This window comes from Cryptosporidium parvum, chromosome 6, assembly GCF_000165345.1.
Source record: "Cryptosporidium parvum Iowa II chromosome 6, whole genome shotgun sequence".
NCBI classification, from domain to species: Eukaryota; Apicomplexa; class Conoidasida; order Eucoccidiorida; family Cryptosporidiidae; genus Cryptosporidium; species Cryptosporidium parvum.
The window spans coordinates 839,714-861,833 of NC_006985.1; the positions used below are offsets into that span (position 1 = coordinate 839,714).

General features: G+C 29.9%; 7 protein-coding genes across 7 annotated transcripts; 2 read left to right on the forward strand and 5 right to left on the reverse strand.

Moving 5' to 3' along the window:
* Window positions 1–833: 833 nt before the first annotated feature.
* On the forward strand, window positions 834–2,012 carry cgd6_3610 (hypothetical predicted WD-40 repeat protein, unknown function; the record flags this gene model as incomplete). Its single annotated transcript, XM_001388302.1, has 1 exon — window positions 834–2,012. One exon carries the CDS (start codon window positions 834–836, stop codon window positions 2,010–2,012), a length of 1,179 nt encoding a protein of 392 aa, XP_001388339.1.
* A 65-nt stretch (window positions 2,013–2,077) lies between these two features.
* cgd6_3620 (sf-assemblin; Low complexity protein) lies at window positions 2,078–3,268 on the reverse strand (the record flags this gene model as incomplete). The annotated part of the gene is made up of 1 exon (XM_627703.1): window positions 2,078–3,268. The coding sequence occupies one exon, from the start codon at window positions 3,266–3,268 to the stop codon at window positions 2,078–2,080; it is 1,191 nt and encodes a 396-aa protein (XP_627703.1).
* Window positions 3,269–5,760: 2,492 nt separating this feature from the next.
* Window positions 5,761–7,773, reverse strand: cgd6_3630 (secreted protein with ankyrin repeats, signal peptide plus transmembrane domain or GPI anchor; the record flags this gene model as incomplete). The annotated part of the gene is made up of 1 exon (XM_627704.1): window positions 5,761–7,773. The coding sequence occupies one exon, from the start codon at window positions 7,771–7,773 to the stop codon at window positions 5,761–5,763; it is 2,013 nt and encodes a 670-aa protein (XP_627704.1).
* A 1,158-nt stretch (window positions 7,774–8,931) lies between these two features.
* Window positions 8,932–10,659, forward strand: cgd6_3640 (protein disulfide isomerase ; secreted protein with thioredoxin, signal peptide plus ER retention motif; the record flags this gene model as incomplete). The annotated part of the gene is made up of 1 exon (XM_627705.1): window positions 8,932–10,659. The coding sequence occupies one exon, from the start codon at window positions 8,932–8,934 to the stop codon at window positions 10,657–10,659; it is 1,728 nt and encodes a 575-aa protein (XP_627705.1).
* Window positions 10,660–10,887: 228 nt separating this feature from the next.
* Window positions 10,888–17,880, reverse strand: cgd6_3650 (signal peptide, large secreted protein with N terminal ankyrin repeats + 8+ transmembrane domain; the record flags this gene model as incomplete). Its single annotated transcript, XM_627706.1, has 1 exon — window positions 10,888–17,880. One exon carries the CDS (start codon window positions 17,878–17,880, stop codon window positions 10,888–10,890), a length of 6,993 nt encoding a protein of 2,330 aa, XP_627706.1.
* A 745-nt stretch (window positions 17,881–18,625) lies between these two features.
* Window positions 18,626–19,849, reverse strand: cgd6_3660 (hypothetical protein; the record flags this gene model as incomplete). The annotated part of the gene is made up of 1 exon (XM_627707.1): window positions 18,626–19,849. One exon carries the CDS (start codon window positions 19,847–19,849, stop codon window positions 18,626–18,628), a length of 1,224 nt encoding a protein of 407 aa, XP_627707.1.
* Window positions 19,850–21,013: 1,164 nt separating this feature from the next.
* On the reverse strand, window positions 21,014–21,646 carry cgd6_3670 (hypothetical protein; the record flags this gene model as incomplete). The annotated part of the gene is made up of 1 exon (XM_627708.1): window positions 21,014–21,646. The coding sequence occupies one exon, from the start codon at window positions 21,644–21,646 to the stop codon at window positions 21,014–21,016; it is 633 nt and encodes a 210-aa protein (XP_627708.1).
* Between the last annotated feature and the right edge of the window lie 474 nt (window positions 21,647–22,120).

Here is a 22,120-nt window from a genome sequence, read left to right on the forward strand (position 1 = left end):
AAATTTATTAATTTTCACACATACCGGTACTAAATATTTCTGATGACGTGTATAATTTTTTTTAATAAGTTTGCATGTGGAAATTGTCATACCGGTATATGCAATTACTATTATGTGTGGAAAAATTGCATGTAAGAAGTAGATGTTTAGAAGTGGTTGCATTGATGAATTTTAAATATTAAAAATATAATTTCGAGAGTTAATTAAAAAAAAATGCATATATAATAATAATAATTGTGGATGTAAATTTAATAAATAATGTTTCTTATTTATTATTGAATTGGCTATAATCCAGAAAATAATCTACAATAAGTGAAATTGAGAAGAAAGTAACCTATGCTTAAAAAATACAAGTAAAAAAGTAAATAATTTGAATCAAGGGTAATAACTAAAAATCAACAAATAATCATTTTTATCTACCCTTATATATTGCAAGAGATTCATTAATATTGATCGACTCATAATATTTAATATTAGCAAATCGGAATTTTTTTTTATTCCATAATTCTAAAATGGTAATTAATTGCCTTTTTTAGACTGGGCGGGAAGTCGAAATATTATTTAAAGTTTAAGCTTGACATTAAGAAAAAAAAATTTGGATTTGGTGTTATTTAGGAAAAAGTTGTGAGAATTTGTTTGTTTAAGTACTAAAGATGGATATGGAAATAGATTCAAATATTTCAGATGAAGAATATACTGGAATGGATGAAGATCCAGTATTGATAGTATCTGGAGATGAGCTTGATAGGTAAGTTAAAAGAAAATAACATTAGAACTTGATTAATATTAAAATCGCACTAAATAAAACTTTTAGGGATGATGAAGATGAGGAAATGCCACTCTTTGATGTTCCTGATGAATCATCAGCTACAATCTTATCAATTGATTCTCCAATTTGCTGTATAGATATAGATCCTACAAGAAGAGGTCGAATATTATTCGGAGGATGTGACGATAAAGCATATGTATCAAATTTACCAGAAAATCCTGTCTATTCTAGTGAGCAGGGAACTGAGAGACTTAACTTAGGTTTTGAAAAAGTATTTCAAGGTCATTCAGATACAGTTTCATGCGTTTCTTATTCAACGGATGGAAAATATTTTGCAACAGGAGGTTGTGATGGAACTATAAGAGTTTATGGTAATGAAGTTTCAAATGAAGGCCAACTTATTTCAATTCTGGAGGGTCCATCTGATGAGCTTGAATTCATAAGGTGGCATCCGCGTGGACCATGTATATTTGGAGGTGGAGTAGATGGAACAGGATGGCTATGGATGGCTCCTGATGGAAGAGTATTATCTGTACTTTCTGGTCATGGAGATAGTATTACATGCGGAGATTTTAGTAATGAAGGTAAAATAGTTTGCACAGGATCTCTAGATGGAAGCGTAATTATTTGGAATCCAAAAAATGGAGAAAGTTTGCACAAAATTACAAGAAATAGTTTTGTTAATAACGCAGGTGACTCATCTTATTTAGAGGAATTGGGTATAGTTTCAATGAGAAGTCACAAAAAGAATCCGTTACTTGCTGTTGGGTTTACTAATGGTTTATTTTCTCTAATTCAACCTGATACTGGCAAAGTTCTAAGCTTAAACAACAGACATCATGATTCTCTAGATTGCATTGAATTCATTAATCATTTAGAAGATCCTCTGTTAGCTACTGGAGATATGTCTGGAGAATTAATTGTTTGGAATTATGAATACAATAGAGAAAATTTTGTAATGAAGAATCAGGAATTGGAACATTCAAATGGAGTCTTGCCTGGTATTACTAGTATATGCTGGGGTGGAGATAGAAACAATACCTTAATTGCAACGGGGTGTTTAGATGGAACTATTAGATTATGGGACTTTAGAACAGGAGAAAATGTTAAAATTCTTAAAGGGCATAAAAGTGGAATATTATCCATGAAAATCGTAGAATTCGGTTTTCAAGGAACCAACGTATTAAGGATGGTATCTACAGGAGATGATGGAAGATGCTTACTTTGGGATGTAAGAATGTAATAAGGAAAAAAAACAAGATTCAAATCATAATAATTTTAAAAGTGACTAAATTCTGTCTATAATCATTAACAAATTATCTTTAATACATCTTGAAGAGCTTTTGTATACTGGTTTAAGGCCTGGACAATGTCATCATCTGCAGCTTCTCTATTTTGGGATTCTTTTGCAATATCGTTTTTTATGTGAGCAATCTCCTCAAGTACGAAGTTTTGGAATTTATCTTGAGTCTTTTCAATCTTATCTTTGAGCTGGTTAAAACTATCATTTATTGAACTCAAAACCATTTCTTTATTATTAACTTCTCTCCCAATCTCCTCCTCTACATGATTCTCAAGCTCCTTCAAGAACAGTTTCATTTGCTCCTCCTTTTCTTCTGCTATATTATATTCTCTCTCAGCAATTGACTTGGCATTCATTATTTCATTCACAAGACTTTGGTGCTTATGTTCGAATTCCTCAATTATTTGTGATTTTTCGCTCACCATCTCTTTCTCAATTACAGATAACCTTTCGTCCAAACTCTTGCAAGCTATAGAAAGCTGGTCCAATTTTCCAGAAAACACATCCTCTAATCTTTGTTGTATTGAAGACATTTGTTCCTCAAAATTTCTCTTCATGTTTGATTGGATTTCATTTCTTTGTTGGTTCTCAGCTTCTATGGCCTTCTTTAACTTCATTGTATTCTCCTTTAATACTTGGAGCCTATTCTCCTCATATTCCCTTTTTTGGCGAGTATCATTTCTTAATTGTTTCTCTAACCCAAGTAATTGGCCTTGAATTTGTCCAAGCTTTTGTTTTGTTGATAGGGGAAGAGACGAATTACCGATTAAAGATGTAGGAGAATGAATAAGCCCGCTAGTACTTGTTTCTGCTACAGTTATTGGACTCAAACTTGTTGTAGCAATTGATGTATTATTTGTTGAATTTAAATTACTAATGGTACCTCCTAATTGTTGAGAAAATAAAGCACTGAGAGACCCATTCTTTCTACCAAGTGAATTTTTTAAATTTGTCTGGTTCTGTTTTATGTTTCTACTTGATAAACTTAATTGCAAATGCTTTGGTGATTGTGAAGTTCCTCCTGTTTGGCTGTTAAATCCTGAAAGATTAAGATTCTCATTACCCACAACAACTTCATCAAGGTTTGTTGTAATATCCAAATTGGTCTTTATTTCGTTTACTGGTGCTACAATTCCTCCTGTTGATATTGTTAAAGACGACTTATTAATCAAATCCATTATTTCTTCTTTTAACATTATTCAAAATTCCAATTAATCAATCAATTTTAAATTCCACATACAATTCACACACACTAAGTGCATCACAAAATAATAAACACTCAAGTACCTCACAATTAATACGTCTATTCAAGTCTTATTCCAAAGTTATAATATTTAATGTGAATACTAACTATTTGGATGATCCACTCGTGTTAATAAACCAATCAAATCCGAAAAATGTTTCAATAATATTCCTTTTCAGCTCTTTTTATTATGTAATTATTCCTATTCCATCCTTCTATTCCAGTATTATAGAAGAAACTAAATTTAATACAAGGATTTTCCTTATATATTAATCCTTTTATTAAACCAATTTTTCTATTACAAGCATTGGCGCCTAATTCTCATTCATACAAAAAGAATTTACTCTATAAAAAATTAATATATAATACTAAATTATAACAGATTCAAGATTCACAGCTTAAAAAAAATCATCCTTTCCTCAAATGTTATCTGAGCTTCGATATCCTTGTTTCTTATTCAACTAAGAAAATCAACATTTATTCACTCCAGATAACTATTATATATACTTTCTTTATTCAGCCAAAATATGGCTGATTTCGAGATCTCACATACCCGCCAAAAGGCGCCACATTTAAATTATGCATGGTATCTGGTTAGCAGATAAATTCGATACTTTCTTTTTTTCTTTATTTGGCAAAGTAACTTTGTGTGATAATTAATCAAAAAAGAGAGGAATAGAAGATGTAGTTACTTTTTTAAGAGGCATACACAAGATATCATAAAGATCAGTAATGCAATGGTGCATGTAATGGCTAGAATCATCTTGCTATCAAAGATGTTTCTTTTTTGTTCTGCTGCAATCATTCCATTCAAATCAATATATCCTTTATTATGGAGTCTGGAATAGTCCTCCTCACTATCTAAAGGAGAAAAGCTTTCAGAGTAGTCGTGTTTTAGTTCATTCCTCCTTTTTTCTTTGCTATTAACTCTTCTAATATTCTTTTTAGTAGTATTTGACTTACTGTCACTCCTCTCTTCACTGGAATCATCATCCAAGTTCTTATTTCCATCTTCATAATCATTTGTTTCAACACTTTGCAGCACTTCCAACTCTGGAATATGAGGAACTGGAGGAGGCGGTGGTAATTCCTATAGACTAAGGTTATTCATTTCCATAAGATTACTTATTTTCTATTAACTTACCGATAAATGAGCTTGAGAAGTTATTCTATATATTTCTTTAAGTCTAGTTGTACATGTTGTACATCTAATTTCCTCTGAGAGGTCTACTGGTCTTTCATCACTATAATTCTTTTCATCTAGAAGAAATCTTATTTGGTTGCTTAGATGTTTCCATAGCAAATCTATTAGAATCACTGACTCTGCTCTAACTGCTAAGTGGACAACATTTTCTTTAGAAGAATCTCTTGCATGAAGCAAATGTTGGATTCCATAGATTTTTCTGTTAATCAGTTCTTTGGTTGCATAAAAAAACCCATTTCTGATTATTGCCGTCAATAATGTGTCAATTTTCTGAGTTAAAGTTTAAGTTAAGTTAATTAATTTGAGATATTTTCTCGCTAATAACTTACTTTTACTGTACATGTATAAAATAATGTACCTATAAACTGAGTTGGGATTTCCTGCATTATATTATCCATACTTTCAATTGCAGATCTTGCCCTATCCTCTAAATCAGTCTCATGCTTGGGGTTCTCAAGACAATCTATCAGCTCAAAGTATCCAACTACTGAAGGTGGAGTTTCTTGCATTGTCTGGCTAAGATAGTTGGCTATATCATAACCTAAGAAAAATAATGAGTAATAAGGATTTATAATGTTTTTACATTGTAAAACTTACAAGAACTTCTCAAACTTGTATTAATTTCTTTAAAAACCTCTCCCTTTTTATCTTCAGGAAAACTCTGAATTAACCCTAGAAATAAAGTATTAAATAGAATCAAACAAAATAGATAATACTTATAATGGATATAAGGAAAGATGAAGATTTGTCTCCTCATCTTTGTCGACTCTTCCTCTTATTATACCAAATATAGTATTACACAAATTAAGATTTGTTAGATTTCATAAATACATCAAACTTAAACTTTCTTTTAAAAATAAAATTTATTTAGAATTACCAAAAAAAAATTCAGACACACATAATTTTTTAAAAAAAAGATTTTCTTCATTATATTTAAACCAATATTTTTGAAGTTGCACACACACAAATTTTTTTAATCAGAATTGAAAAGGCGGGAAGATGCACTTTCATGTTCAGGTACCGAAAGAATAATATTTGATTATAAAGGGGAGAGAGAAAAAAATAGAAGATAGAAATAATTAGTAAAATCTGGTGGTTATAATATTAATAATAAAAGCTTAAACTTAATTTAAATAATACTTAAATAATTGAGTGGTTTAATATTAATTTTCTCTAATCATTTTCTCTGTTTTGACTTAATAGATGATCCCAAATATTTTTTTTTATTGGAAATGGGTAACTTAAACTTTAGTTGCAAACCAAATGAGTAAAAGAACCACAGTGAAGACAATACAGAAGATGATAATTGACCAGAAAAGAACTTTTTCAAGGAAGCTTTTTGGTTTTGTACTTTGCTCATCCTCGCCTTTATCAGACTCCTGAGCTTTTTTATCATCAACTTCACTTTGTTCTTCATGAGAAGCTTTCTTTTCAATGTTGTTTTCACTATTACTTTCATTAGCCTCATCTAAAATTTCCCCTTGTATGTCTTGAAGCTCAATGGCATGATGGTGATGATTATGACGGTGGTGATCATCATCATGTTCAAATTTAATAACTTCGTCCTCGAGAATACTTTCAGAAAGTTCAACAGGATTATGAGGCTGGATTTTCTGGTGTTTATGTGCAGATAAGAGTAACTCCTTTCTATCATTATATTCCTTTCTTTTAGCACGAAGATTCTTTTGAACAGATTCTTTGTTTAATTCCTCTAAGGCATAATTATCCATAATTCGACTAACTTCCTTTCCTTTTTCAATAGCTGTATTAACTACTTCTTCATAATTTGAACTCATTTTTAAAACAGGCTTACAGAACAGTGCAGCAGTTTCTGTCATAATTTTCTGTTTTCTCTTCTCCTCCATTACAGCTTCAGGATCAAGCTTCTTAACAAAGTTAGACATAGTCCTGTATGTAGTTTTAAGTCTTCTAATAATACTAGGGCGTCTTTCATCAACAGCAACATCGAGTGGAGTCTGGTTGGAGTTATTTTTCTCCTCTAAAGCAATCTTAATCTCAACAGGATCTTTAATTAATCTTAAAACAAAGTCAACAACTTGTAAACTGTTAGACATTGCTGCAAGATGCAAAGGATTATTACCAGCAGAATCATAATAATGACCATATTTAACACATCCCCACATTTTATGAGCAATTGGATGAAGTAGAGATGAAAGATATCCATATTCTATCAATTTCTGGTAAACTGATCTCCCATGATCTTTATCAGCTTCGCAAACATACAAAGCTAAGGCCTCTTGAGGATTGATCCCTTCTGCAGCAGGATCCTTAAGAACGTCAAAGGCTGCAGTAATAGTCTTTTCAGCTTGAATATTTGTCATAGACTTTAGAGCCGTAATTTCACCGAATATTATTTTAAAAGCTGCCTGAGATGAGGTACCAATTAAATCTTTATTCCACTCAAACTTTTCTATAACATCAGAACATGTTGGAGTTGGCAAATACTTTGATGATTTGGGTTCTTCGCCATCATCTATGCTTCTTTTTCTTCCAAATTGTGTCTGCAATGGCCTGGTTTGTGGCTCACTGGTAAAAGATCTTGTTGGCTGTACTACGCCTAACAATACATCAAGAGTTGCTGGTGCAACATGGCCAATAGCATTTCCAGAAATTCCATCCTTAATAGAATCTGAAGCCTTTTGTACATTTGGATCTTCAGTAGGTAATACATCTTTGACTATATCATCATCATCATCCTTTGAACTTTCAACTTGATTTTGGCCTGATAAGGCTGGAACTATTGACTCCTCTGGAGTGACCTCGGATCTTTTTGAGCTTTCTTTATCACTTAAAACAAAGTCTCCTGATAAAGATGCTCCTCCGCCCTCCTCTTCATTTTGAATCTGGACATCTTGTTTTTGTTCTGTTTGGCTATTCAATTGCTGGCTTTCACTCTGATTTATTGGAATCTCCTCACTATTTTTTTCCGATAATTTTGAGCCTTCCTTCATCTCAGATTCTGAAGCTTCTCCCTCAGAACTTAATTCGCCAGAACCTTCATCATCATCATCAGCGTAGGTGCTTTGAACAGAACCTTCATTTTTTGTAAAACCTTTATCATCAGGCTTACTTAAATCTGAAGCTGATGCTGAATCCTCAGCTTTGCTACCTTCAGTTTCTTCATATGAAGACTCAGAACTTGATTGGTTTACAACATCAGTTGCCAACATACCATTCTGTGCCAGCTTTAAGAGCACGATACATAAAAATAATATGATGTATTGTATTCTCATCTTTTTCTCATATATATCTTTTTACATAAATTTTGTTTATTTGTAATCTTATTAAAATATTTATTAATTCTTTAATATTCTCAAATATCTCTTTTTAATTAAATATATTAAAACCTTTAAAGAAATTCGTTTTAAAGTTCATTAAAAAAAGTTTGGTTTCCCCTTTGGTTTTTGTTACTGTGAATATTTTTGATTTATTCAATAAATGACTATAATATTGTTTATAAATTTTATATATGTATATATTTATATATATAATATATATAAATATATATTATATACTTATTTGCAATAAAATGTTATTATATTCTTATTCAAGTATAGACTCTCACTTATCTAATATTAAATGTACTTTATTATTAATTTCATCCAAATTTATCCATTTGTTTATTATAGGATTATTCACACTATTTTAATTCCATGCACCTTAAATACCTTTCTCTATCACACAATCCCATATTTCTCGTTGGTTTTTTTAAATATTATTTCTTTATGTTATTTATTTATTTCAGTGTGCATTAACACACCAATTGCACACATTGGCGCCGCCACATGGTATCGATTAATGAATTAAATTGATTGCAAACGGAAAAAATTAAGATGGATGGAAGCCAAATAATAAACAAAAGCAAACTTGAAAATTTATTAATTTGATTTTGATCTTCTCTTTTCAATATTCCCTATCATACAAATCACTCATAATCACTAATAATTATATTAGCTCTTGTATTTTTTTTTTTGTAATATATTCAAATTTATTCAAAATTCTGAAACTCCATCCTTAAACTTATCTATTCTGATTTGTAGTTTGTCCACATGAACTTGCAAATGTTTGCAAGTTGCATGCAATTACCTGCATTACACGTAATTGGTGAAATTCAATACCGGTATATAGGCGGGGCCCCACAAAATAATGGATTTACATGTATTAGCATACGTAAGAAATAATATTAACGAAAAAATGGGATATTTCGTCGGTGATTAGAGTGGAATACGTATATAAGATATGGACGTAAGGTAGGAGAAATATTATGTTGAAGATATTTTAAGTTTTAATGTTATAGAATTATTAATCAGTGATATTTGGTGTGATTTTGTTTTTGAGATTTCAATTAAGGAAAAAAGTAAATAATCAAAAGATTGATAAGAGATAAAGATATGAAGATTTTTACGGAAAAACTGGCTGTATTTATTGCCGTCTTGGTAATATTAATTTCGAATATCTCATGCAATAAAGAAATTGAAATCCCTGAAGATGTTACAAAATTGAATGATGACAACTTTGAAGAATTCATTGATGGAAATAATCTTGTACTAGTATTATTTTATGATTCTTCCACTACTTCAAAAAATATAATCCATGGTCTTGGATATGTTTACTCAAACGTAGTAATGTCAAAAGGAACAGGAAAAATTGCTGTTTTAAATTGTGAGGAATCTTCAATTCAAAAGAAATTTGAAATTCACCATCCTCCAAAGCTGCTATTCTTTTTTGGAAGTATAAACAAATTTGAGGCATATCCAAGCCATCTAACTGGTTTGGAAAGAGAATCAATGATTTCGATTATCCTTGCAAAAGAAAATGCTCTCTTCATTGAACATGATGCCAGAGATAGTGAATCATTGGAAAAGGCTATGATAGAGTTTGACTTGGAAACAAAAGTTCGCTCCTCCAATCTCCCTGTTATTGTTTATTATGGTAAACCAGGTACTAAGAGAACTGATGTCGTAAAAAACACACTCGAAAAGTTAAGACTAACTGGAGTTTCCGTTAAAGCATTCATTATTTATGTTAAATACAAGGCCGATATTGGATTACATATTTATAGATTGCCTGATTCAGATAAGCATGACTCTATGAATATTCAGCCAAAAGAACTTTATATTGCAAAGAAAAAGATCTTGGGATTATTAGAGTGGAACAAAGATATTTTATCTGTCTTTATTGAAGCTTGCATAAGGCCATATGTCTCTTTTAAAGGTAATGAAATTATGTATGTACACGAAAGTTCTAACTCTTTAATAGCTTTCCTTAAGGGAAGCAACACTCTAGATCGGTATGGATCTAGCAATATTCAGTACTTAGATCATGATTCAATGGAATCTTTGAGAGCTTTTGCAAAGGCTAACTTTTTCCCAGAAGATCCAGATAAGGATTTAATGATTGGGCTTGTATTACCAGGATTAGAACAGGAGGTAGAAAACTTTACTGGTTTTCGAAGGGATGCTCATGTGAATGATGGAACCTTCCTCTTGAAACTTCGACAATCCAAATTTGAGCTTGGGAACTCCGGGAAGTCTGATAAATTCCTGCTTACTGAAGGGGAAATTAAAAAACATGGATTTGAATATTTACTTTCTCAGGCTAAGAATAGAAAATTACCCATTTTTTATAAAAGTAAGAGAATAATGAAACAGCAAAAGGTCTCTGCTAGTGTTGAACAATATTTCACAACCCCATATCATTTTCTTGAGCTAAATCCTTCTTCCATCAGAGAGCTAATCCAAGACCCAAATAATGCACTGATAGTCCTTTACTATTCTGAAATGTGCTCAGGGTGCATGGATCTCCTTCCAATTTGGAACTCGATCTCTTCAAAAATTGCTTCAAAATTTGGAAAAGATTCCAAATTCCGTGTTTTTGTCTCCGCTTTCGATGTAGAGTTTAATGACAATCCAATTGATATGCAAATTGAGAAAATTCCTTTAGTATACTATTTCCCATTTGGAGAAGATAAAGTTTCCAAGATGTTCTTATATGATGAGGAAATAACCTCTAAAACTGTTACTACATTTATAACTGATAGAGTTCTAGAGGTTTCTGAAGATAATGATCAAGCTGAGCAAAATATTAGTCCGGATTCTCAAATCAGGGATGAGCTTTAAACTTCTAATTCATTCTTTCTTTTTTTGAAGATTTCTTTTAATTTAATAACTTTCTATCTAATTACAAACAAAATCATAAATTTAATGTTAAAATTTATATGCCTAAAACTAGTGGCTCATGTATGTATATTATATTTATATATTTTTTATCCCACCCCGGTACCTGGTTAAGTGCAGCACGTGCATGCGCATGTTTGCGCGGGGATTGGGCGGGAAAATTTGCTCTTCTTAAGTTGTAAACTTGAAAAAGGTTAATATTGCAAGTGGTGTAAAAATATAAAGACAAAACCCTGACAATTTTTCTGTTATATCAAATCCACAAATCTTAAGCAAAGGTGGTGTTGAGTTAATTACAAGTAGAACCTTCTCTATCACAATATAAATCCCTGCTCCTGGTGGAGTTCTATGTAAAATATTTTGCAACCAAGAATGAGTTCTTACTGATGTTCTGTTTATTTGATAAAGTAGCCTTATTACATATGAAGAAAAAATAAACATAACTATTCCCATTGTTAGAAAAATTGTCTCACAATTTGAATAAGTATTGATCATATTATTTTCTGAAGATGATGGAATTGTTCCTTGATAAGATAAATATGAAGTTGCATATTGAGGAATTGTTAACATAAATGAAAGAGCTGAAGTTTTAATGTTTGATATACTTGCTAGATTTGAATATGTTAATGTTGAATGTGAAATTACTGGATTATTATCATTGTTATTCATACCAGAACGTATTGATCTCATCAAATTTATATTATTTATAAAATTGTTGGTACCTTCTCCTGGAATATTAGTATAATAATGATCATTTAAATCTATCATTGATGATATATCATTATATTTATTCATATTATAATTATCCTCATTATTTGAGTTTAAAATATAATCAATATTTGAAATTGAATCCATAAATTGATTTTTATTTGTTGAAAAAGATCCTGTCTTAAAAAAGTTATTCATAAAATGATCCCCTATTGATCTTGAATTTAACTCATTTAACAAATTTGTACTAATTCCTCCACCTATAATATTTGGAGATGTAGTTAATATTCTTGAAATATCTTTATCAAAAGAACCTCTTACAATATTTGTTGAACCAGAAGCTGATAATCCATTCAAATTTTGATTTGAACTTGGATTCTTACTCAACATTGTAGAAGATGAAAGATCTGAAACTCGATTATTATATATTCTATTCTTTTTGTTATATATTGCAACAAGCATAATTTTCCCAATACAAAAGAAAATTAAAGTATTTATAGATACAGAAGCATTTAAGAAAGATGTCCAAAGCTTTGTATTCTTATAAAGGATATGTTGTATTGCACTTCTCCAATAACTAACAATTTGAATAAATTCTTGAACATTTGAATATTTAAATTGGGTTGGAATATGTTGAACTAATACAATACAAAGTCTTTTTCTTTGTTTCACAAAGAATAATAAAATAATCAAACCTTTCAAAATCTCAAAAATTAAGTTGGAAATCCAATATGTAAATATACATTCAATAATATAAACTGTTATTGGAGATTTATTATAAAGGAAATATAAAGTTGAATCCCTTATTAAATATGAATTACTTTTAAATAATGTTATTGATATATTTGATGACATTGCCACAATACAACTTATTATCTTGCAAGTAATAACAACATTAAAGTATTCATATGGAGTATTATAACTCACTTCATCCACTAATCGATATAATGGTTTATGAATCTGATTATTAGTTACAACATTTCCAATATTTGTTCTAATATTATCACAACTTAAATTATCTTCTGCACTTGAAATAATGTTCCTAATTTTTCTTAATCTAATAGATCTTTTAACTTGGTTATTACTTTTTATGAAATTATTAAAGTTATCATTAATACTTGGAATTTTTTTCTGCCGTTTAGAATTAATATAAATACTTGTTTTACTTGATATGTTAGTATCACTTTGATATATTTGTTGTGTATTTTTTATTCTATTACAATAATTAGATAAAACTGACTTAAAACGTTTGTTTGCTGTGTTACTTCGGGTTATTCTAATAGCTGGACCACTCAAAGTTGAACAAAATTTATCATTTACTAACCCAAAAGATGAAGATTTTGAAGAATTAATGTCAAAAGCAATATTAATATCATTTGATTCAATTTTTGAATTATAATTTTGAATCCAAGGTGTTCTCAAATATTTATCTCCTGAGCTAGTATCATTAGAAATGGTTGAAGTAATTGATAATAAATCAGGCAAACAAATATATTCTCCTCCTGTTGAAGATTTTTTTACTTTAACTGAACTTTTCTTCATTACTTTCACTTTATTTACTTTAGAATGATTTGGATTTAATTTTATCCTATTGATATATTTATCATCATCATTTTTTTTTGTTATAGATTCTAAATCTGAACCAAGTGAATTTGTATCTTCATTTGATTCACTCGAACTCAAATTCTCATCATCCGCAAAGTTATTATTTTCAAAATATTTTGAAGATGATGATGAATATGAGGTAAAACGAGAATAAGATCTCGATCCAAAAGTTGTCACATTTGAAGAAGAAACTCCCAATAAATTAAACCTTGCAGTATTTGGTGAAGAAAAATTAGATGAAGAATCTGGTTGAGAAGTTACTGAACAACCATTTACTTCATTTGAATAAGAATGACTGGCCTTTGTGTTAATGTAGTAATTACTAGTTGAAAAACTTGATCCTGATTGACTATTATTTAATTCTGATATAAAACTCCCGCCAAATCTATGATGCACTTGTGCATGTAACTCCGGTATTAAATCCATATGAGACTTATTTCTAGAACTTAATTTTTGACTTGATAATTTTTGTGGAATCAACATATTTGGTGAAATTTCAATTTGATTGTCTAAGATTGGAACTTCACTATTAATTTTATTATTAGAATTCTTGTCAATATCACTTTTGTCGCAATCAAAGTCATAGTCATACTCATTATTATTATTATGACTGAAATAGTTGTTTTTAATTAAAGTACTTGAATTCATTGCACAGTTTAAAAGGTTTGAATATATATTTCTGATATTTTTTCTGTTTTCTACAGATTTCTTATAATAGTAATAATTATATAAGTAATATTCTTTAGAAAATCCACAAAAGTATTTGTTACAATAGTTGGAAACAAATTCATGTGTGTAATATATTCTAACACTTGAACAGAGTGTGGCTGTGATAATGACTCCAATTAAGAACCATATATAGTCATATTCACTAATTAGGAAAAGTATCGTGAATAAGTAAATTAATGAAATAATTTGTATGAAGAAGAATAAGTATTTGATAATAGACTGAAGATTTGTATTTTTTTGAGAGTTTTTTTGCTTAAAATAATTCATTGGAGCATTCAACAAATTACTCTTTGTAGTTTTAATAGTATTCATAGACTTTTTATCCTTAATATTTTCTTTTAAAGAGTTATCCTTATAAATATACCAAGGTGATGTGAAAATTAAAGACAATGCCAACAATACTGAATCAATGACTTTTCCTGATGCAGATACTGGGAAAATTTCTGCAAAATCTCTTAATCTAAATACAGAATATGGCAATGTATTTAAAAAAGCTTTTCTCGTATATTTGAGAATATTTTTTGTTAATAACTGAATTGATGATTTTGACTTAAAATTTGAATTTTGGCTTTCATTAGTTACACCCGATATTCCTCTTTTTTTTTCTTTTTTATTTTGTCTGATTAACCCACTTTTTGTTTTTTTATTTGAATTTATTTTCTTTTTAATCTTTTCCTTACTCCAATCGTTTATCATGTTTTTGATATAAAAGACTTTGAGATATGATATAATTGCCCAAAGTAATATGTAAATTATAGATGTCAATAGAATTGCAGAAGAAACTCGAATAGCTGATGGAATTATATGATTATGAGGACTTGTATTTAATAAAGTAATGAATTTTGCTTTTTTAGCCAATAGTTCTTCAAACGTAGTATATGAACTTGATTTATCACAGATTGGATGTTTATTCATCATTCCATAAAGTTTACTTCTACTTATTAAGGGACCTAAATCAGTAACATTAGCTTTAGCTGGTATTTCTGGTATGTAACCAAGATGAATTTTTTGATAATCACTATTTAGACTTGGAATATAACATTCAGTTTTTTCACCAATACATTGAGAATCTATCAGCAATGTACTGGATGGATCAAATTCATGTTCATGATCTTGACTAAAAATCATGGGTACCCATAAGACCTCTTTTATTTGCATAATATTACAAATGTTTGGTAGCTCTATTAAGCAGTTACCCAAATATGTATTTATTCCCATTTTTTTATCCATCTTTTTATATAATGCATCAATTCCAGTTTCATGTGTAGGTGTTGTTTCCATATTATCTTGACCAAAATAGTCAAAGTCGTCCAATATTCCTTGTATCTTCTCATTTAAATTGTTGCTTTGAGTATTTTCAATAGCATCATTAATATTTAGATTCTCTAATCTGTTTTTAAGAGTATGAAGTCCTTGAATCTTTGAAAAATCCACGTTCTTTCCTAAGAAGAGTTCAGCTTCATTATTTCTTGGATAATTACAGGTGGAGTTCTGTAAAATTTTGATAATATGTTCAAAACTACTGGAACGTACAAATTTGGTCATTTCTGGAGACAATAATTGTTTTACTAGATTGATAGCTTCTCCTAAAGAATCAGTTTTTCGATATTCTGTTTTAGTCTTTGATAAATTAACTAATTCATCATTTTTGTCAGTATAATTTTGGAAAAGTTTAGTCTTTTGAGAAAAAATGGTGTCAAAGTTACTAAAAATAGATTCATATTCTCCGCTAGTATCGTGTTGAGAAATATGATCATCTTCTTCAAAATAACCTCTTCTCATTTCACTTCTCACAAAATTCATTTGTTCTTCAAGTTCATTCTGCTCGTCCAGCTCATTCTGTTTTTCCACTTCCTTATTGTTTTCAGTAAAATCAAATTGATACTGCAAAAAGAAATCGCGACTAAATTCTGGATTAGAGTAAATACTACCTTCAACGGAACTACTGCTCTTTACTTTCTCATTAAAAGTAGTATTTTCTAGCTTTACTGAAACATTTACATCTCTTCCATTTGAATCAGAAGCTGTCAAACTTTCATTAATATACTGGAAGATTTTATTGTGTTCAATACTATTAATTTTAGCCAAATTATCTAGCTCAGTCTCATCTGAATCAGTCTCTGAATTAGAATCAATTTCACGAATTTCTCCTTCAATACCATTCGAAAGAATAATAATTCTAACCAAAAGTGTAACGGGAATAGCCATCAAATCATCTAAATTTGGAAATTCTGGAGGTAATGAACCCAATAATCTGGAAGCAACTTGGATACTCACTTCTGATGAGTAATCAAGACTTGAAAGTACTTCTGATAGTGTCTGGACTCTTCCTAAAAGAATATTTCGAATAATATCATCCTTTCCTAAAATTGTTGCAGTAATAAGAGCATGCTGTAATGCATGAATACACCAAAAGCTTTGTAACATTGCCTCCCTTAATATTGACTGTAATACCACTTTTGACGTATAATTTTTATTTAATAAAAGTAGTAATGATAAGATCGAAATTGAATTATCATACTCTGAAGTACCTATAATAGGTATCGATCGTGGTGTAGGAATTGAGTACCTTTTTAAAGGCTTACAAAAACATCTCACGACAAATGAACTGACGTGGAAGTCTATGGCTGGTGATGAGAGATATTCAACAATTTTATGTTCACCTGTAATATCGTTTCCTGAGCTAACCGCAAGTTCGTACCAAAGAGTTGTATTGGTTTTTGGATTTTGAAACATAAGCATTTCCTCGAGAATTTGGAACTTAGGCAACTTATTGTTATTGTTTCCAGAAAATTTGAACTCATTAATTTGATCAAACTCTTCAAACATTTTAAAAGATTTTTTACTGCTAATAGTTGGTTTATATAAAAGTGAATTTTCTTTATTAAGTTCTCTGCTCTCTTTTAACATCAATTCCTCCTGATAATTGATTTTGTAAATAAGGTGGCCAATAGGAAGGTTCCCATATATATCAGGTTCATGAAGTTCGCAAAGTTCAAAATCCAATACCCCAGTATTAGTCTGAAACTTGTAGAAACTAACCAAAATCCTAATCAGATCTTCATCTCCAAGATGAGCCATCCACCAAAGCAAGTTCCGGCCTTCATTATCCCTAACAATGCATATATCCTTGTTATATGCCTTGATTTCTGGGAGTAATAGAGAAAAGATGACTTTTTTATCAAATCCTCTTTTAATTGCAGTAATAATACGAAGAATTTTATCCTTTGCATTGGCCAACTTTCTGTTAATTTCGGAAAGAGTTGAATTTAAAGGTAACTTTTCATTACTGGAAATATACTCGTTATCAATATTATTCCTCACAATATACTTGGAAAAGGAGGAATGTTCAATTAATTTATTTAATAACTTTTTGTTTCCTGACTCAATAATAAACGAAATCGCATCTTTTCCTTCAAGGGTTAAATCAGTCATAGATGCTCCGTAGTCCAAAAGCAACTCCAAGAATTCCTCGGTATTTGTTGACATTCCGTCTTTTAATAAGAAATAAAATGGGGTTAGCCCATTTCTGTCTGGAATATTTGGGTTTGATCCACATTTTAACAGAAAATGAGTCATCCTCAAATTCTTTGAGATTACACTGTAAAATAATGGAGACAAATCCCTATTATCTGAGTAATCAATATTGGCTCCGTTAAGTAATAATAATGCCACTAATGGTAAGTTGCTTCTTTGAACAGCATTAATCAATGGACTGATTCCATTCGCACCAACTATGTTTACATCTGCTCCATGTTCTATCAAATATAACGAGATAGTATAGGAAATATATCCATTTTGTCTAGTTGAAATGAGTAAGGCAGTTTCTCCTGTTGAATTAGAAATTGAATTAATATTATTAACGCATAACCTATCAAGCATAGCAGTGATTGCCTCAAGATCCTGTAGCCTAATACTTTCATGGAATTCATCCACTAAATCAAGACATTCTTCTGTGTAAGCAATATCTTTTTGGCATTCACAGTTATTTTTCTGGATTACATTTACCAATGAATCTGAAATACTGTTTAATGGGCAACCAATAGGAAATATTTGTTTGGTTCCTATGCAAAACAATATCTTAAACGTTAAAAGAAAAATTGAACATAGATAAATCTTCATCTTTATAATTCACCTTGATAACTTCAAGTTCATTAAATTTTCATATTATTTGCAGTTTATCTTAATCCAATTTAAATAGTAAATTATCTCATTAATCAGACTTGGACTCTGCCTATGAGTTTATTACTTTATTTGATTTCTGAATAACTCTATCGGTGTGTTCAGTTTAATGTTATTGAATTTATTTCAATAGTGTCATTTCAAAGTTCTGGCACCTAGCTCCTTATAATAGCAAGCTGTATTAATCTTTTTGAAAATGTCTTATTAATTACTGCTGAAATACTAATAACCCGTTTTATTCAACTAAATTACCTTATTAAAATTAAATTTCTTTCCTATTTCATTTATTAACATCGCCTTCACCATTAAACTCCCCCCATGTCGGTACCATAAAATAGCAATTTTTCCGCTCATTAATTGTAAAATTAATTTGCCCACATTAATTTGACAAAAAATTTCAAATCTTTAAATTAATTTACCATTTTTTGTTTTTAATTTAATTTCTTTAATAATTTTTTTTTTAACCTTTTTAACCCAAAACAATACAATTGCAATATAAATTGTCCACATTGAAAAAAAAAATTTATTGCATGCATGCAATTTACACGTAAGATTAAAAAAAGTGTGCATGTGGATGAATAACAATTGAACGAAGCTAATACCGGTATGTGAATTTTACATATTTACGTGGGAGAAAAAAAATTATTTGGAGAAAAAATAAATTATAAAATTAATATTTTAAAAGCTAACTATCCCATTGAAAATGGTCAGCAATTGTTAAGAAAACTTCAATAACAAGATCATCAGGGTTGTTTGACCCAATTCCACTTTTACTATTTGAAGTACTCGACTTGTTCTTATTAGTCGTTTTTGTGATTCTGGCAGAACCATCGGAAAGTCTTTTTGGCTTGCCGCCCGAAAGAGATGAATCATGCTGTTCTGAAGATTTATTGCCTAAATCTTTATCTTCTTTTCCTGAATTAGCATCAATTGACTTTTTGACATTAATTGAGCTACCCCAAGATGCATAGAGTTGGTGCCATATCCTATGTCTTAGAATAGTCCCTGTGTTTACAAGATACTCAATTCTGGAAAGTTTGAAAACACCATTTCCCTTCTCAGTAAGCATTTTTATTGACTTTAAAAACTCATAGAAATACATTGCAAGACGGTATCTTGTTAACTGCCTACTCCCTCTTATTAATTCATCATCCATAACTTCCAGATGCATAAAATATTGCCTCACAAACCTAACAATATCAATCTCATCAAAAAAGACCTTTGATTGTCCTTTTATTTCTAATCTTGTATCGCATGTGTGTGGCTGAGGATGCTGGTGATCACAGAAGACTATATGTTCAGCTAAAAGTTTATCTAAAGTCACCACAACATGAGACTTCATTTGATCTACAGAAACTGGTAATAACTTGTGATTATGTTTTAGAGCTGCAACTATTGGACTATATTTGAATCTATTAAGAGGTAAATTTCTTCCAGCTTCCAAAAAGAAAAATCTTATTGCTGCAAACCAGAAATCCATTGTCATTCTAGTTAGTGGAACATTAAAGAAATAGCAATTCTTTAAAGAATATCTAATATAGCCATCACAATATCTATTTAACATCTTGCAAACAAGCCTCAATTCTAACAAATATTTATCTTCTACAAAATCAAACAAATTTCTTTTTGCTCTAAGACTCAGCTTTGAAAATACTTCCAACAATGTTACATTTACTATTGTTATTTCACGCTTTATTACAGGTTTTACTTCTTCTTTTACTTCATTATTTTTATCAGAATTTCCAACCAATTTTTTTTCTTCGTTATTCTCATTATCGCTAGAGTGTTTACTTTCATTTCTGTCTAATTCATCTTCGCTTGTATTTGAGCTGCCACTGTTGGATCTCTCATTGCTACTTTCCTCATTTAATATAGAATTCCAGTTTACTACAAACTCTGATCTTACCATTCCTTATCTCCTCTCCAATAATTAATTTTTTTTTAAATTCGTCTTTTTTTCATTATTATATATTTAGACGCTGTGTGAACACACGGCAATTTCCATCTAAATCCTCTAACACTAAGAAAAAAAAAAGAGGCAAGGCATTTTTTTTCAATATTAACCTGCAAGCTAACCATTTTCCTAATTATAACTAACGTTAAATCTCCTCTCCACTTTCCTCTGTATCAATATCGCTTATATTCATTCCATTATCATCCACAATGTATGATTGCATCTTGCAATTTTCCAATGGTGCTTTTTGAATATTCATTATCTATATAAAGAAAAATTAATTAAAACAATAAATTTTTTCGAAATTATTAATAAAAACTCTCAATAATCACTTACCTTCTCGACTAAAGAATAGTCACCTTTCGAACATTGGTCGTACATTTCACAAATCAACTCAGCGACCTCCAAATCACTATCATCTTCTACAATAGTAGAAAATCTTGTTTCCATTGCTTCCATTAAGAAATTTGCCAAATTATTCGAATTTACCTTCCTTCCTATAAATTATTAAAAGTTAATTTTTCAATGATTTTTTCCCACCTCTAGTAATAAAGAGTAACAGACGTTTCTACCTACCTGATTGAAAAGACATTATTACTTCCTGAATTAATTCTTCACGCTTCTTATTTGCAAACCTGCCTGACCATCCTCCTTCTACTGAAAGGTTCAAAATAGTCCTTAAAATTGTTACTATTGATCAAGAATAACATTACAGAACTCAACTCACCATGTGGAAAATACTTGGTTGACTCCTTGTACAAAAACTTGAAAACGTTGTGAGTCCATTGGAATATTAAAGCGAGAAAAAATCTTAAAATAATACTAAATGGTCTATATTGTAAATATTCAAGCTATAATTTAGAAAGTTTAAATAAATTATACTTATTCTTCACTAATTCTTATATACCTTTTTTTTACCTATTATCTCTCAAATATTTAAAAAAGACTGTTGGCGCCTCTTTGTCGAAAAAGTCATGCACAGGTATATGCAATACTTTTGCATGTAGCTATATAAAATGTCATGCACTCATGTGGATAACACGTAATAAATGAAAATAATAATAGTGAAAGTTAAGAATGAGTGCTTGAATCATTATAAAAAATGAGCTTGGAATCTATTTAATTTTTCTCTAAATAATTAGAGATAATTTCTAATTCAGCTTGGCAGTTATAGCAATTAAATTTCTCAATTTTGTGAATTTCATCCAGAACTTTGTTATCAAATGGAGTTGACGAATTGTTTGGATATTTCTTATTCGAATCTATTAGCTTCTGCTGAACAAATTCATCAATATTATTTGCGATTATGCAAGTAAAGCTCAAAATAAAGTCATAATTCGATTTAATTAAAGTACAAAGTTTCAAAGAATTATGTAATACTTGGACTCTTTTAATACTTGTTATTTTAGAATCTTTATCAGAATTATAATGATTAAAAGTTGAGTACTCATCATTAATCCATTTAATTGTTTTTTCAAGATTTGAAAAATGTTCTTTAAAAAACTGATTAACATAACTACGTAATTCTGAAGATAAATTTTTGATTCTAGTGGTAAGATCATTTATTATATTAAATCTGCTTGATTGAAGAGTTTCTTCTGAAGTTTGATTACAAATAATATCATTGGAGAAATGCAGCTCAAGAGTTGCAAGTAAATGAGATATGGCATTAACGGATCTCTGTATATACTTCGAAAGTGTATTCCAACCTTTCCCAATTTGGTGAGCTATTTCTATGTAAGTTTCCTTCATTTTTTCCTATCTGTAATAAGCTACCCTCTCACAAGATAAGAAAATTGGCAATATAGAAATACTTTGGATCAAGGCAACTATTGGAAACTGGAATAAGTGAATATTTACAAATAAAAATTCAAGTCAAGTCCCCACATTCACCCAACAAACTTGAATCAATGCAGAATGTGCTCCATGGAGTAAATATGATAATCTCAATTGCTATAAATTCAACATCAGACAAATCTAAATTGCTCAAGAAAAAATAAAGCTTATTTTATTCACCTACTATACAAATTTAATTAACCCAATTATATCTTTGTGTTAATATATAATATTTATATTATTATATGGCGACCCTTTGTTGAGACAAGACGTGCGAGCCCTTAGCACACTAGTAACACGCAGTCTTAATATGAATTTGTATAGATCTTTAAATGGTAATCTGTTGATGAGGGGAAAGGTCTGAATTTGAAGGTATTAAAAAATTAATCA